The 16,348-nt window shown below is 42.2% G+C and overlaps 1 protein-coding gene and 2 long non-coding RNA genes across 6 annotated transcripts in view; 1 reads left to right on the top strand and 2 right to left on the bottom strand.

Annotated features, from left to right (window-relative positions):
- TNFAIP8 (TNF alpha induced protein 8) overlaps positions 1 to 8,090 on the top strand; it is a 46,237-nt gene extending 38,147 nt beyond the window's left edge. For all 4 annotated transcript variants that reach the window (XM_083577200.1, XM_083577201.1, XM_083577199.1 and 1 more), the window contains one exon: positions 5,047 to 8,090. In XM_083577200.1, the coding sequence (XP_083433326.1) occupies positions 5,047 to 5,612 (566 nt within the window). In that variant the 3' untranslated portion in view covers positions 5,613 to 8,090. The remainder of the gene's footprint in view (positions 1 to 5,046) is intronic.
- LOC310745076 lies at positions 4,867 to 14,222 on the bottom strand. Its single transcript, XR_014539899.1, has 2 exons — positions 14,025 to 14,222; positions 4,867 to 5,174 (listed from the first exon to the last, which is right to left on the bottom strand). It is a non-coding gene; the product is annotated as an uncharacterized lncRNA (long non-coding RNA).
- Positions 14,223 to 14,847: 625 nt separating this feature from the next.
- Positions 14,848 to 16,192, bottom strand: LOC310745208. The gene is made up of 2 exons (XR_014540025.1): positions 16,120 to 16,192; positions 14,848 to 15,139 (listed from the first exon to the last, which is right to left on the bottom strand). It is a non-coding gene; the product is annotated as an uncharacterized lncRNA (long non-coding RNA).
- Between the last annotated feature and the right edge of the window lie 156 nt (positions 16,193 to 16,348).

Below are 16,348 nucleotides of genomic sequence, written 5' to 3' on the forward strand. Positions count from 1 at the left end.
AGACCTTTTCAGTGCTGGCTCCCCACTTGTGGAATGCTCTCCCTGGTGCCATCTTTATTTCTTAGGCGCCAGGCAAAAGCTTTCCTTTTTACTTACCGTATTTTTCGCCCCATAGGACGCACCGGCCCATAGGACGCACCAAGTTTTTAGGGGGGGGAATAAAGAAAAAAAAATTATTTCCCCCCCAGGCGCTTGCGGGGCAGGCAGCGGGGAGAAACGCTCTTCTCCCCACCGCCCGCCTGCAGACCAGGTCTGGGGACAGCGGGAAGACGCGCTGCGCCTCCCAGCTGTCCCCGGAGCTTGCGGGGCAGGCAGCGGGGAGAAGCGCTCTTCTCCCTGCCACCCGCCTGCAGACCAGGTCTGGGGACAGGGGGAAGACGCGCTGCGCCTCCCAGCTGTCCCCAGAGCTTGCGGGGCAGGCAGCAGGGAGAAGCGCTCTTCTCCCCGCCACCCACCTGCAGACCAGGTCTAGGGACAGGGGGAAGACGCGCTGCGCCTCCCAGCTGTCCCCGGAGCTTGCGGGGCAGGCAGCGGGGAGAAGCGCTCTTCTCCCCGCCACCTGCCTGCAGACCAGGTCCAGGGACAGCGGGAAGACGCGCTGCGCCTCCCAGCTGTCCCTGGAGCTTGCGGGGCTGGCGGCGGGGAGAAGCACGCGTCTCCCCGCCATCAGCCTCCAAACCACATCGGGAGACAGCGGGATGGCGCCGTTCCGCCTCCCCGCTGTCCCCCGACCTTGTGGGGCTGGCGCTGCGGCTCTCCAGGCTTCAGCGAAAGCCTGCATTCACCCCATAGGACGCACACACATTTCCCCTTCATTTTTGGAGGGGAAAAAGTGCGTCCTATAGGGCGAAAAATACGGTAATTTGAAGGGTTTCATACATTTGTTGCCTCTTTTAGTGTGGTGGGATATGTATGACCTGTCATCTGCATAGATGTACTTTTTAGGCATTTACTGGTTGTGTGTGTGTTATAACTGGTTTTAATGTTTATACTATTTTTGTAAGCCGCTTTGCATCACTTTTGTGAGGAAAAGCAACTAAAAAATTAATGATAATGTCCCTGTGACTCTTGTGCAAAGAAAAACAGAGTGCTGGTAAATAAATGTTAATACATACCGGTTTTAAAACTGTCAACTGCCATTGGCATGCAAAATCTAGGCTTGATTGATAGAAAGTTGGAATGTTAGCATAGAGGTTGTGCTGAGGCAAAGCCTGCAGCAACAAATCCACAAATACCATAGCCAACTGTCACCCTGTCCACCCACATTCATTTGGTTTAAAATCTTTGGTCAAGCAGTAAGCTGTGTTTGTCTGCAGCTGTCCCATATGTACAGGGATCAAACTGGCTACCTTGGTATTTTCAGCACCAATGGAGCTATCCAGGCAACATTATTAGTTATAGTGTGGCATGCTGCTGCCTCTTTTGTATTCTATGTAGTTTTGTTGTTTTAAGCAAGTGATACAATCTTCTATTCGCACAACTTTCATTTCAAACATGACTCCAGTTTGCAGGCTTGTTGCTGTGGGAAATGTGTCTGCAAAAGCCCCGCAGATTGCTGACCAATAGCATACTTGGGAGAGTGTGGATTTGAGAGCACAGAGCCAGTAGTGGATGTCTAGAAGGAAGAATGTGTATATAGATGCGCCCACTTAATCAGACCCTTTAAGAAAAACAAAAACGGACTGGTTCACACATATATGTGCCTCACTTGGTTTTCAATTTTCCACTGAAGAGGATTCTGCTTGAAGTAATGAAACTTCTGCCTCAGTCATACATGCAAGTTATTACATGAGCTGCAGTCCAACAGTCCAGTTGAGTTTAATATTTATTTATATGTAGCAAAATCAGAGCAGTTTAGAAGAAATAGAATTCAAATCAAATAATAACAAAACAGCAGCGTGGGTGTGTAAACTGGCTCAAAGCTTATTTAAGCACTGTAAGATGGAATTTGACTTTCCATAGCAGCCTCATTAAGTTTAAAGCAGTTAATTTTCCTTGTGGCTAAGTAAACTGCGAGACCCCAACATAGGAACGTAAGTCCCACTGGACCACACCAAAGCCTTGCCTAGTGCAGTATCCTGTTATCTACAGTAGCAAAGCAGATCCTTATGGGAAGCCTGGTCCACAAAAGCAGGACATGAGCACAGTGGCCCTCTCCTGCTCTTCATGCTGCGTCTGATCCTGAAAGTGATTATAATTAGCTGGTTCACACAAAACACTAAACCAAACCAAACCATAGTTTATTCCCAGAAAGGAGGTAACACCCGCTGTGGTTCTCCCTCGATCATCTTTCTACTTTGCTGCTGTAAGCCAAGGCATGCTTTGGCTTAGCATGTTGTTCAACCTGGTCTTATAGTTAGCCTCCATGACAAATCATGAGTTATGAAACGAAGACCAAACCTTGGTTATAGCTTTTGTTTTTGTCTGGAGCAAGAAGCGCCATGAATCCAGCTAGGATGACATTCTAAGTTGAATCATGGTTTTGCTCACAGTAGTGCAGCAGCAGCAGCAGCACCCAAGGAAAATCAGATCAGCCACAATGTTCCTTTAAGACATAGCTTGGCTTAGTGCACCATGGCCAAACTTGGCCCTCCAGCTGTTTTGGGACTACAGTTCCCATCATCCCTGATCACTGGTCCTGTTAGCTAGGGGTGATGGGAGTTGTAGTCCCAAAACAGCTGGAGGGCCAAGTTTGGCCATGCCTGGCTTAGTGTAAAGTGAGACCCCCGGCAGAAACAGTTTAGAAGAACATTTATAGGATTGTTGTAGAAAACATGAAATATTAGATTTGTGTCAGATATTGGAAGTATTGGACAATGGAAGTAATAGTAATTGTAGAAAACTATATGTAATAATCTCATTCATATTTTTAAAACTTCTAGCACTAGTTGGCTATTCTTAGAATTACTTAATTCTAAATAGGTTTCCTAGGGTAGTTATAAAGTGGAATGTCAAGTCATTTTAGAGCAACTTTTAAAGGATCTGGTGATAGAAAAATGAAATAAAGTAACTGCAGTCACAGGAAACCCTGTGTGTGTGTGTGTGTGAGAGAGAGAGAGAGAGAGAGAGAGAGAGAGAGAGAGAGAGAGAGAGAATGTGTGTGTTAGGAAAAGAAATTTGCTGTCACTTAATATGAGAAAATTGAGTTTTGATTCTTACAATTGAGACTACAAGTGAGCCATTAAGTGCACTATTTATTTCTTAAATCGACTGACTCTCCCTCCATCACATGGTTAAAACACAAGTTTGTCCATCATGTGATCCCAGTTGCTTCTCTTAAAATAGATCACAATAGTTCATCTGGCATCTGAGTAGCTTCATCTGTGAAAATTGGGCTATTAAAAGACATGTTTAAATGATATGAGAGTTAAAATAAACTGTTTAGACTGTGTCTAATAGCAGAATCTTTGTCATGAGCGCTAGTAGGATATCTTGGACACATTCCAAGTTCCAGGATTTGATCTGTAGGAGTCTTCCAGATGTACATATTTTGCTCTTGGAGTAAGACTTTATTCAAAGTTCATTAGCTATTCTCTCAACAAATATTGTCTAGGAGTAGACATGTGTAAAGCTTTGTGCTAATCCATATGCATGTGATTAGCTGGATTTTAAAAAAACAACAAATAAAGCAGTATTCCACTTAGTTGTTGCAAGATCTAAACTGTCTTTTGGAGGGCCAGATCATATTTCTTTAGTATATTCCTCAGAATTGCTCTATCTTTCTTCCAGTGGAGTAGTGTGTCTGAATTAGCCCACTTGTGTATCTTTCCAAGATAAGGATGGCTCTCATGATGGACTTTAGTTTTGTCTCTGCAGATATTGTGCCCACAGCTGCTGTGTTGGGAAACATGGGCTAAAGCTTTTGTGGATTTAGGTAAACCAATTGAGGGAGCATAATAGAAGTTTATAAAATAATGTTGTGATGTGATGAAATGAAAGAATCCCCCCCCCAAAAAAAATCCTGAATTGGTTGGCGTTAGATTCAGGACAGACAAGGTGTTTCTTTATACAGTGCAGCTTTTTGTGGCGTTGCACATGTGTCCTATGGGGGGTATGTCAGCACAGGCATGGAAATCTGACACTTAAGACAAAGAACCACAATCCTATATTCCACTCAAAACAAACAAATTGTTCTTACCAACCAAAGTGCACATTTTGTGTTCAAATATGTACATTCAAGGCGCAATCCAAGATCCCACTAACTACCTTTTTTGCTTTTTGGAGCATCAGGGCCACTGCTACATCCACAGCCCCGCTTGCTCACAGTGGTAGAAGTGGAGAGGGCAGGATGATAGAGCCTAATGGTGGCAGCGCTGTGCCCGCACCAGCTCCATGCTGGAGCACCAGTCAGCCAGATGCCATCATGTAACAGCAGTGAGACCGGCTCAGGATATACTCAATCCAGGATTGGCTCAGCCATTCCACAGCCCTCAGAATATCCCATTTCAGGACTTTCTAATGGCTCCCACCAGCATGTTTGGTAGGCAGAAGGGAGAGTCTGGCTTCTGGCACAGATAAGCCTCCGCTCAATCAGTCCCCCAGCCCAATTTAAGGGAAGCTTTCATTGCTCAGACTCTTCTCATCTCATGATAAATTGCTTTGCTCAGTAGCTACCACCCTTGCTTCTCAAAAATTCTGGGTATTTTGCCTAGAAATAAATGACCTTTCTCTGTGTTCTTCAGGTGTACTCCATCCTTTTTTGGGGGGATTTTTATTTTTTCTAGGGTCTGTAATTAGCTTCCCATATTGGTTTCAGGATTCCTTTAGGTGATTATATTTCAAGGAAGCAATATAGGGTACCATTCACTGAAATAGTAATAACAACATCAGTACTTGGATATAAAAAATATACCCTCCTAAGTAGTATAAAGGTTTTAGTTCTTTTAATTGTTACACAAGGAAATTAATCAGCATTTTAATACAGGAAATATATGTAGTGGGAAACTTTAGTTATTTCCCCCTCACACAGTGCTTTAAAATGCTTTCACATTCAATGGATTGCATCAGATAGTCTGAAGGTACTAACATCTACTCTTTTTCTTCCAGTGGCAACAGATGTCTTCAATTCCAAAGGTTTGGCCATCCAGGCCCAGAAGAAAATCCTTGGCAAAATGGCATCTAAATCCATAGCCAATGCTTTGATAGATGACACTAGCAGTGATGTGTTGGATGAACTTTACAGAGTGACAAGGCAATACACACAAAGCAAAAAGGAAGCGGAGAAGATCATTAAAAATCTCATTAAGACTGTAATCAAGTTAGCAATCCTCTACCGGAATAACCAGTTTAATGAAGAAGAGATCATCCTTATGGAGAAATTCAAGAAGAAAGTTCACCAGTTGGCCAAAACTGTGGTGAGCTTCCATCAAGTGGATTATACCTTTGACAGAAAGTTTTTGTCAAAACTCTTGAATGAATGCAGAGACCTGCTTCATGAAATCATTCAGCGTCACCTAACTGCGAAATCTCATGGACGAGTCAACCACGTGTTTGATCACTTCTCAGATTGTGAATTTTTGGCTGCCTTGTACAATCCATTTGGATCTTACAAGTCTCACCTTCAGAGACTCTGTGATGGTGTCAACAAAATGTTAGATGAAGGGAATATATAAGTTACTGCATCGGTGGTGTATATTCATAGGCTGAGGACTACTGATGGTCTGGATTCAATGAAGGAGGGCTAGAAAAACTGTGTGTGGTAATGGCAAAATTGAATACCAAAACAAATGCTAAATATTTAGAAATTTATTCATCAAATTGACCCATTTATTTGGCGTCATCTATTGCTATTCTTTCTTTTTTGCAGTACTTTGCTTTAAAACGTGGAGCAATAAAGCCATGAAACGGGATTATTCGTGAAACAAAGCTTTTGTAAAATAGACAGGAAAAGTGTACAGCAAGACAATCAGAATCAAAATGCATATTTCTACATGTAGAAGAGTATTTATAATCCTATAAAGGATAAATATTTTTTTATATACACAAATCATGACTATGGCACATATATGATAACTGGAGTTAGATTTAATAGAACCTATGCTACTTAATCTAGATCCATATATGCTATACATAAATGCTTAGGTCACATGGTCTTAGTTATACTGTTAAAATAGTTCTGCTTCGTAGGGCTGGTTCTCATATAAGACAGTAAGAGACCACACAATTGCCTTTGAAATGTGCAGGGCTGCCGCCAGATGCATCTGGAAATACTTCATTGGCATAAACTGACATCTGTACATGGCAGTCCCTGTTCCCATAACGATAGTAGTAGTTCATCAAGCTGTTGTCCTGTGGTTATTGCATCTGCATATGCTTCACATGTATTGGCATGGTTTCACATAACATACTTCCATGGAAGACCAGTACATCCCACCTCTAAACCTTGTGGCATGTACTCTCGAGGGAATTCACAAAGGCTGTTTCCATATGACCCTACCCTTAATCATATCATTTAAGGCTTTGGATTGTTAATCTATAGTACCATAATTTTGTGTGCTTTATCAGCTGAATGGTCTGGATTTGATTGATGTATTGCTATTCTTAGTTGGCTACAGTAACAAAGTGTGGCCAGGAAAACTATACATTAGTAGTGTGTGGTTAAATGAAGCACCCATGTACATTTTGCCATTCTGCTAACAATACCCTCACACAAACCAAAAATTAGCTTAATCCAAAATTACTGTCATCGCTAAGGGGCTTGCTTTTAAATAGAAATTGTCCTAAATATTCCAATCCCACAGTGGGCACATGGAGTTCAGTTTGCATATGCCTTTTCTTATTTCTGTAGAAGAATGTACTTCCAGATCAAGTTCCTCAATAAAATGAGGCACCCTGCATGCACAAGTCAACATTTTGTGTATGTGAGCACATGAGAATCTATAGCGTGGCGTGACAAAATACAGTAACTATTTTATATATATATAAATGGGTGGTATTGTGAATCTGCAAACCATAAGTACCAGCACCAAATTCTGAACGATATTGTGTACATTGCCTCTGAAACAGAAGTCACTGTGTAGAACCTAGAATAAATGTATAGCAAATATGGTGAAATGCATCTTATAACTGCAGCAGCTTGTATAAGATTTCTTTAAAATACAATATTGAGGTGAAAATAGGACTATCCAAAGGAATTTGCTGAAAATGTAATGTTTTTTGTATGTCACACAAGTCTTTGCTGATTGCCAAGTTTTAAAAAGAATTGTTACTAAAAGAATATATTCATTATAAATGCTGTGCCTGATTTTCTATGGCATAACGAATCAAAAAATGGATATGCACTACTTAATTAAATCCAAGCCATGTTTTGTTCCTTCTTGACAAATCTCTAATAATTTTTGTACATGCCATTTCTATTATGGGTAGTTGCTTTCCCTAAGGTATTGCAAAATATATGTTTTATTGCTGCGGGAAGAAACTTGATTTCCCTTAAGTTTTACCACTCATTAGCAGAGTTTGAGATCATTCTATTAAGACTTATTTAGCTGCCCTTAACACCACTACATTTAGATTGAGATGGGTATAATTCAAAGCATGGAGAATGCCTAAGAAAAAATATACACTGGTACCTCTGGATGCAAACGGGATCCATTCTGGAGCCCCGTTTGCATCCTGAAGCAAACGCAACCCGCATCTGCGCATGCGCAGCTCGCAATTTGCCACTTCCGTGCATGCGCGTGACGTCATTTTGAGCATCTGCGGATGCAGCGAAACCCAGAAGTAACGCGTTCTGTTACTTCTGGGTCGCCGCGGAGCACAACCCAAAAACGCTCAACCTGAAGTGTATTCGACTCGAGGTATGACTGTACTAGAAATTTGAGTGCTATCAAACCCTGGATAATGTATAATACTTCTGTTATATAGGTGGCACATAATATTCTAAGGCTGCAATCCTGTACATACCTTAACTGGGGGTGACCCATTGAACTCAGTGGGACTTATTTTTCAGCAAACATGTTTCTGAATGTGTTATAATTGCATTTTAGCTGGCAAAATGTCATATTGGAATATCAGAAGTGGTACAGAGTGGCTATACAAAGCATCATCTAGTGGAAAAAGAAATCTATAGAATAAATTACTGAACATTTCTACATTTGTCTACCTATTGCTCTTGATTCTTTATTTATGTACACCAACTATTTCTAAGGCTGTTTTCTCCCCTTCTTGCAAGAAGATAATGAATCAGTGTCCTATAACATTCATCACTTTTTAATTTTTTAAAATACTGTAATCATTACATGATAGGCAAAAGGGGTGTGCACACACAAAGAAAGATGGAAGCATAAGTGTTTTCTCCCATAGCAGAAAAACTGCCCACCACACTGGCTTTTATCATCCCTCCTTAATAAAAGAAGCAGCCTCAGGAAGTGTATGTTGAACATAGGACAACTAGCTAATGGACATGAATTAACAGCAAACTGTATGGCAGTTGGTACCTTTGTTTCAGCTGATGTGAAATAAATCTCATAGGCCAATAAAATGGTGGCCAAAGCAATCAAAAGTGCAAAAAAGGGAGATGACAGTTGCTGCAGAGCTCCTCAAAGAAGTAACAAAATAAAACTCATCTGTAAAGTGGCAGGCTGCCTTCAAAAATTGCTGAATTAAAGCATAAAATTAATAATTAAAACGCACTACTATGGTACCATTGGATATGGGGATGAAAAAGTGTTTTAAATATGCACTCATGGAATTTTCTATTAAAACTGAATGGTCAGGGAACTTGTGGGTTCTATAGGAATGTGAGGGTGAAGAACGGAGACAGTATAGGATTCCAGACTGGAGGGTTGGGCTCCTGAACTATCTAACTACCTGCATTGGATATAGACGGCACTCATCACAGTTTAGCCCCCAAACCAAGGGCAAACTCATTCTCCAGAGACACAAATAAAACTCTTGAAAATTTTTCAGTGAAAGGCAAACTGATGAAAGCTATCGGGACTAATAGTGAAAATAAATTAAGGGAATGCGTAATTAAGAGATAACCATGGATGATTGCCAGGGAAGCTGAAGGAAGTCCAAAAGAGATGTTTTGTTACAATTTGGTTAAAGATGTATAAATGTATTGGAAAATTAATAAAAAATTATATATATATAAAAATAGTGAAAATAAATTTGAAAGGAAACCATTGGTAAAGCTTCAACATCTGAATGATGAAACAGATGCTGAATGGCTCTTAGTTCAACCACAAGAAGGTTCCAAGTGACTAAAATACTGTACACTATTGCTGAGCTTCCAGTTCTGTCTGGTTCACATTGATAGAATGCCTCACTTTGCTGCCACCAAAAAACCACTCACAAATCCTGATACTGCTGAATATAAACCTTTATAGAAATAAAGGTGAGCTAGAGGAAGCAGTGGCTGGAAAATGGAAGACAATACTATCTAAGGAAGTGGCTATCGAGCAAGATGTGGATGTTCCAAGATCAATGCGCCAGTGAGATATGGTTCAGTCTCCACCTAAAAAACATTACTGTTAAAAACCACAGGGACTATGATATCTTGTCAATAGAAAGAGCATTGCTTGATTTATGATTCTTACCAGGTCATTACATAGATGGCCATCTTGAGCAATAACATAAATAACATAGTATGTAAAATGGAGATGGGAAGAAGGGAAAAAGTGAGGGATAAATAAGGGAAATGTGGAAATGAAAACAGGAAAACGAAACAATTTGGAATAATGTTGAGTTACTGGAAGAGGGGAGGGAAAAGAAATACACCAACACTTACTAGGCACAAAACACTCATGGCGAATTTTAAAATGGAGTATCCCTTATTGCTAAGTACTATTGACTGGAATAAGCTCAAAATGGAGGAGAAGCCAGTATCATTTTCTGTTAGTGTCAGCAAGAACACAGTAATTTTTTTCCGTTTCTTCTGTTTGCTTTTTTCATCACTAGTATAGATTTGGTGTTCCCTCACAAGATCTGAATAGAAACCATGTATTGATTACTGCATTATCTTTTGCCACAGGGAAAAAAAATTGTCCTTCAAATTCTACATTCAAAGTAAGTTATTTCTCCCTGTGTTGTCCCCACATGAGCACTTTAATACTTTTATCTTTAGGTCTTCTGAATTTCAATTGAAAAACTGAGAATAACAACTGAACTCATTAGAATAAAGAATAATTTTTAGCCATATGTTCAGCAGCCTGATTGCACTTCATTTCACATATGTACTCAACTACTTCCATCAGTTACATATTAAACAATGAGGCTTTCCTACAGGTCAGACCCAATGGATCCAACTAGTAGGGAACTAAACTGCTGTCAATATTTATCTGAGCAACTGTCAATATTTATCTGGAATTGTCATATTCTGTCTGAATATGCAAACTCCATCTCTGAATAGCAACTACAAATACAGCTCAGTGACTTCATCCAATGTTCTCTCCTCTCACCAATAATTATGGTGGTAGTTTTAACATACTGGATAAATTCTACAGATTAATTCGCTCAATGACCAAATGATCCACATTTGTCCCCCTATGGCTGTAAATTTCTACCATTTTAAGTTAAGCTGCAGTCCTGAAAGTAAGCTGCATTGAATTTGATGGAGCTTACATCTGAGTAGACGTACATAGAAGTAGATTGCTAAGAGTTCTCTATAATTCAGACTACTGCATTGTATCTCTAATAGTAGCAAGCCACATACAGCACTTGTTGTAAAACAATTGTTTGTTACATTATTTGTGGCCAACCTAACTAGTGAAACCAGTATATTAGCACAATGAGACACTGGTGCCTTGGGCACAACCTAACTAGTGGAACCAGTAGCTTGCCAGACCTGGTGCCTTAGGCACAACTAGTTCAACAAATGCATGCATTACAAATGCAAAGCTTGGTTCTTGCAAGAAAACAAGGGAGCAGACCTCTCCTATGAAAGTGGAAAGTTAAGTGCTTCTCAAATGTTTACCTTTGCCAATTTGTTCTTTAGAACTTCCCACTGTGTGTTGCACAATATGCAGTTGCTTGCCATCAAATCCAGGAAGCAGCTTTTCAGATACCACTGCTGACAGATGATCAACTGCATGTATCTGAAAAGAGGTTGACTTCACTGCTTTTGAAGCAAAGAAAATAACATTTTTATAGTTAATCTATAGGGACACTACTGAATTAGTGATACACCACAGTTGCTACAAACACTACTTCCAGTGCAAGCATTTCAGAAAATATATTGCAAACTGGGGGAACATAAAAATAGCTGTTAAAACAAAGGGAGGAACTTTCCCTCCTTATGCAAGGTATTTCAGACAGGAAACTGAATTTAGGATAAGTACAGCTCCTTCATCAAGATACACTTTTCAGTTTGTTATCAATAGTTGTAACTTGTCTTTTACATGGCAGAAAATGCCTTTTTTGTGCAACCCAATGTATAAGAGTATGCCATTGCTCTGCATTAAAAGACAAGTTGTACAAGCTTTGATTTATTCATGGAGGACATTAGCTTTGATGCATGAAACCTAAAAGGGTTTCAGAATTCAATGAAAAATTTGTCTCTCTTTTCCAGGGGCATGTGCTAAAATCAAAGAAGTAGGAAAATAAAGATTGCTTCTCTGGGATGAAAAACACTGAAGCAAGCATGATAAATTGTCTGAAGTTAACACATACAACACAGTAGTCAAAGATCTCTAGTGTGTATGTAGCTTCCAAAATCATTTTTTATGTTGTAGCTTGAGTCTGGGGGCAGGCGGGGAAGGCATATCTCAGAGCACATGCAATGTTTTTCTCACTACTAAGTAACCAAACACAGCTGATGGAAGCCTGTTCTACTAGCCATGATTTTGCATGCATGAGTTCCGTCACTGTCCTTTATACAAATGAGGGATGTGGATACAATTACTACATCTCTTCCTAAATTAGGCTCTGGTGCCTAGTGGAGAAAAGTGCTCTTCAGGCATTTGGAAGAATCTGTGTGGGTTTAAAGTCCTACCCCAATATCCCCTGTGTACTGGGTTCTTTGCTGACCTTCACATATTCTGTGCAATGGTTCAAAGGGGAATTATAACAGTGTTCAGTTGTACGTGATCCTAATATTCTCTGTAACTGGGAACCCTGCACAATCTGGGTTCCAGTTAGAATCTTCCTGCATACCTTTATGCTGAATGAAAAATGGCAGAAGAGGAAGGAGTTGGGAATGTTGGGGTGGGGCTAAAATACACATCCCAGCAGCCCTACATAGTTTGAACTCTCATACATTATTATGAAAGACTGAAGATGCTAAGCAGTTGGCTGGCACTCTTGTCACACTGAAATGGTGGGCTGCACAGAGCCATTGGCACAATTGCTACTGAGTGCCTTTGGTGTCACCACCAGTGGCGGAGCTTCATGCTCTGGCACTGGGGGGGGTGTGTGTGTGTGGTGCAGAGAACAGACAGATGCGTGGCTGGTAGGCGTCCTGGGGGTGTGGCACACTGCCCACAGTGGCGGAGCTTCATGCTCTGGCACCGGGGAGGGGGGGCAGAGAACAGGCAGGGGCGTGGCTGGTGCGCATCCTGGGGGTGTGGCACACCGCCCACAGGGGCGTGGCACACATCCTGGGGGTGGCGTGCTGCCTGCAGGGGGCAGGGCAGCCGTGATTGCACCCCACTGGAATCGCGCTGCCAGGGGCGGTGTGCTCTCCCCGCCCCCTCTTCCTCCACCAGTGGCCACCACTGCAACTGCAGGTAGCTGTCCAGCAGAGCTTCCAAGCAGCAAATGGGCTGTTGTCATCTGGCCAAGAGAGCTGCTCTGACACCCTGAGCAGCCTGCTGTGACAAATTTGTTCTGCACTTTAGGGACAAAATTGCTGATTCAAAGCAGGACAGTACAGTTAGGTAGAGCCATCTATACCTACTTATTTTTCTCAACCTCTCAGTGACTTTTGATACGGTTGCCAATGGTATTCTTCTGGAACAGCCCAGGGAGATCAAGGTTGGGGACACTGTACTTCAGCAGTTTCACCGTTACCTGCAGGGTGGCTTTCAAAAAGTAGTTATGAGGGCATCATTGTTTGGTGCCATGCAAGTTATCTAAAGGCAGCCCTGTTTAGGAAAGTTTTTAATGTTTGATGTTTTATTCTGTTTTTAATCTGCTGGGAGCCACCCAGAGTGGGGTGGAGTATAAATAATAATAATGCTCCATGCAAGCTGACATATTATTTAACAGCTATGTGAAACTGCTCAGTGTTTCGTAGTGAGGTGTCACCAATATGGAGGACACCCAGTTCTGTTTCATCTGAATCAGAAGAGATTGAAATGCTAGAATGGTGCTTGGAGATGGTGTAAAACATACTTCAGTGAATCCACTCCTTTAAACTGGCCCCTTTTTTCTCTAATATGTTAAAAACAAACAAACTAAAAAACCTTGAAATTAAAGCAGCAATGTTCTCTCTTTCAGAAACTGAAAACATGCCAGCAGCCAGTCCTTTCTACAGTAATAAATCAGGTTATCTAATTATTAAGATGCTAGAGATAAAGCAATCCTGAGGTTGGTGCAAAGCACTGGGAGGGTGCAAAATTGTGTAGTTGTGTCAGCAGTACAATACTCCCCCTAGTGGGGAGGAAATCAGATTTTGATATAGTATTCTTATCAGAGAATATGCAGCTCTCTTTTTTGCAGGATTACATATATCCCTTACACGTCCTGTGTTTGGGACCACCGGCTTTGAAAAATGCAGAGATCCCCTTGTGTAGTTTTATTTAATTTAATGTTCATTCGTTTTCAAACGTTTCCATAGTGTGTGTGTTGCTACTTGTGTGGCTTTTTGAGGTTGACAAATTGGACATTAAAAAGGGTTTGAGATTTATATTACTGCGCCGGGAGCCTCGGAAAAAAGGCGGGGTTTTGGGTTGGGAATAATTACAAAAAAATAGCACGAGCGTTCCTGGCCATGTGCAGAGGGCACCCACCAGCCCCCGCCCCCCATGAGGCGGGCGCAGTCATTCCCTTTCCTCCTCGTCGCCGTCACGCTGCGTCTGGGCAGGTCGCGTCTCCCACGCCTAAAAACAGCGTGCCCTGCCCTGCCGGCCGCCGCCGCGCCTTACCCATCTGAGAAGACGCCTCAGCGCTAAGCGCCGCCATCTTGTCTCGCCGACCGAGCCCTCGAAAGCCCCGCGGCCCGAGCGAGGAGCGCCCCCATTGGCTGGCTGGGCAGAAGAACTCGGGTGGTCACGTGCTACTCCCAACTGCCAACTACGTCGTATCGAAGAGTAACTGCGCGTGCGCTCTCTCTCTCTCTCTCTCTCTCTCTCTCTCTCTCTCTCACGCTGGCTTCTGTCGGAAGAAAGCAAGTCTCGCGAGATTTGAAAGTACTTTTTGCAGCACTGTTACAGAAAAGGACTAAAGTATTGCGGTGCTTTTAAAACACTGATGGGCAGCTAGTGTATTACCCTTTTTTTTTTTTAGAACTTCCGGAGCAGCTGCCGTAACCTTAAAAGATTCACCGGTTTATTATGGCACAAACCTTTTCCTTGTAGGAGGCTAGGGTTGGGCTTTTCGGTATATAAAGAAAAATCTGCAGCGTCCTTAACAAACGACAGTGCTCAGAATATGTTGAGGGAAATAATGTATTTCGAACGGATGGTGGCTTTTAGTCCCAGCAGTAACCTGAAACTTGAATAGTCTCCAGACAGCTTAATGACTAACATATGGACTATGTAGTTCACTTAACCATATGCATGCATCTAAATTTCCATATGGAAATTAATTGGAGTATGTTGTACTCATTCTGTGACTAAATGTATATTCTAATGCCAAGCCAGCTTCTCTCCCTTTCTCCCATGCAGCCTAATAAGAGAACAGAGGAACACTAAAAGTTGGCCCTGTTTTGTTACATTTCAGTTGGTCTTAACAAATATTGTCTGGCCATGGATTTTGGATAGTCTTTATTTTTATCCTGCATCTTGCACTTCTTGGCTATGAAGAGAAGGGATGGATCCCGTCTTCCAATTCCACAAGCATGCCTCATACCAAGCTTTGCACCTCGCATTTCTCAGACTTTTAACATCCTCTGACGAACCGAAGTTTCAAACATATCTGTAGGTCTCTTTAACTGAACAAATTGTCCCATGACCCAGCCAGCAGAGTTGACAAGATCAGAGGTGCCTTTTCTGTTTCCATTTGAAAGATACATCTGCCGTGGTTTGAGTAACTCTGTGAACTTGAAAAACTGCAACATAGCAGTAATTGAAAGCATATGGCAAAGTTTAATTTTTCAGGAGACTTTTTGCCTTCTCAGAAAATGTGTGCAAATTAACAGAGAATGCTGCTGGTATTCTTTTATAAATATGTTTTCCCAAGCCTTCCCTCCTCTAGAACTAAAACAGCACTCGAGTTTGAGGCTGCAATTCTAAACCCACTTACCCAAGAGTAGGTAAAGGTAAAGGACCCACTCGTCTCGTTTCAGGCCAAGGGAGCCGGCATTTGTCCGCAGGCAGCTTTTCGGGTCATGTGGCCAGCATGACCAAACTGCTACTGGCGTACATTGGACCGTGACAAATGCCAGAGTGCACTGAAATGCCATTTACCTTCCTGCTGCAGTGGTACCTATTTATCTACTTGCACTGGCGTGCTTCCGAACTGCTAGGTTGCCAGAAGTTGGGACAGAGGAACATGAGCTCACCCCCGTTGTGTGGATTCAAACCTCCGACCTTCCAATCAGCAAGCTCAAGAGGCTCAGTGGATTAGACCACAGCGCCACCCATGTCCCTTTTACCCATGAGTAAGTCCCATGGAACTCAATGAGACTTACTTTGGAGTAGACATGTACCCTATTGTGCTGTGAGGCACAAATGCAACACACATTTCTATCCACAGCATAACCTACACATCCTTTGCCCTTCCCATTACTTTTACACCCATTGCCAGTTTCTACTCCAGCCTTCCCCAACCTGGTGCCCTCTGAACTACAGCTTCCATCAGCCCCAGCCAGAACAACTGGTGGTGAAGCATGATGGGAGTTGTAGTGCACAACATCTGGAGGACAGAAGGTGTGCTTCTGCTCCTCCCTGAACCACCTTTAGTCGGCTGCATGAACAAGGAATCAGATTTCTTAGTTCACATGGGCGCTGCCATTTTTAAATATCTCCTGGGGCACAAGTGAGAGCTCAGCTGCCAGTTCAAAACGGCCCCACCACTTACATTTTTCATTCTTAAAAAACGGGAAGGCTTCTCTTTGCTTTTACCACCTTTTGTTTGGAAGTGCTCAAGAACCTCTGCGTTTAACATTAAAGGGAAGGTCTCGATTCCACCTTCAGAGGGTCTATGCCAGTGATGGCCAAACTTGGCCCTCCAGCTGCTTTTGGCCTACAACTCCCATCATCCCTAGCTAACAGGACCAGTGGTCAGGGATGATGGGAACTGTAGTCCC

Source organism: Podarcis filfolensis (assembly GCF_964270895.1).
Source record: "Podarcis filfolensis genome assembly, chromosome: 11".
Taxonomy (NCBI): Eukaryota; Metazoa; Chordata; class Lepidosauria; order Squamata; family Lacertidae; genus Podarcis; species Podarcis filfolensis.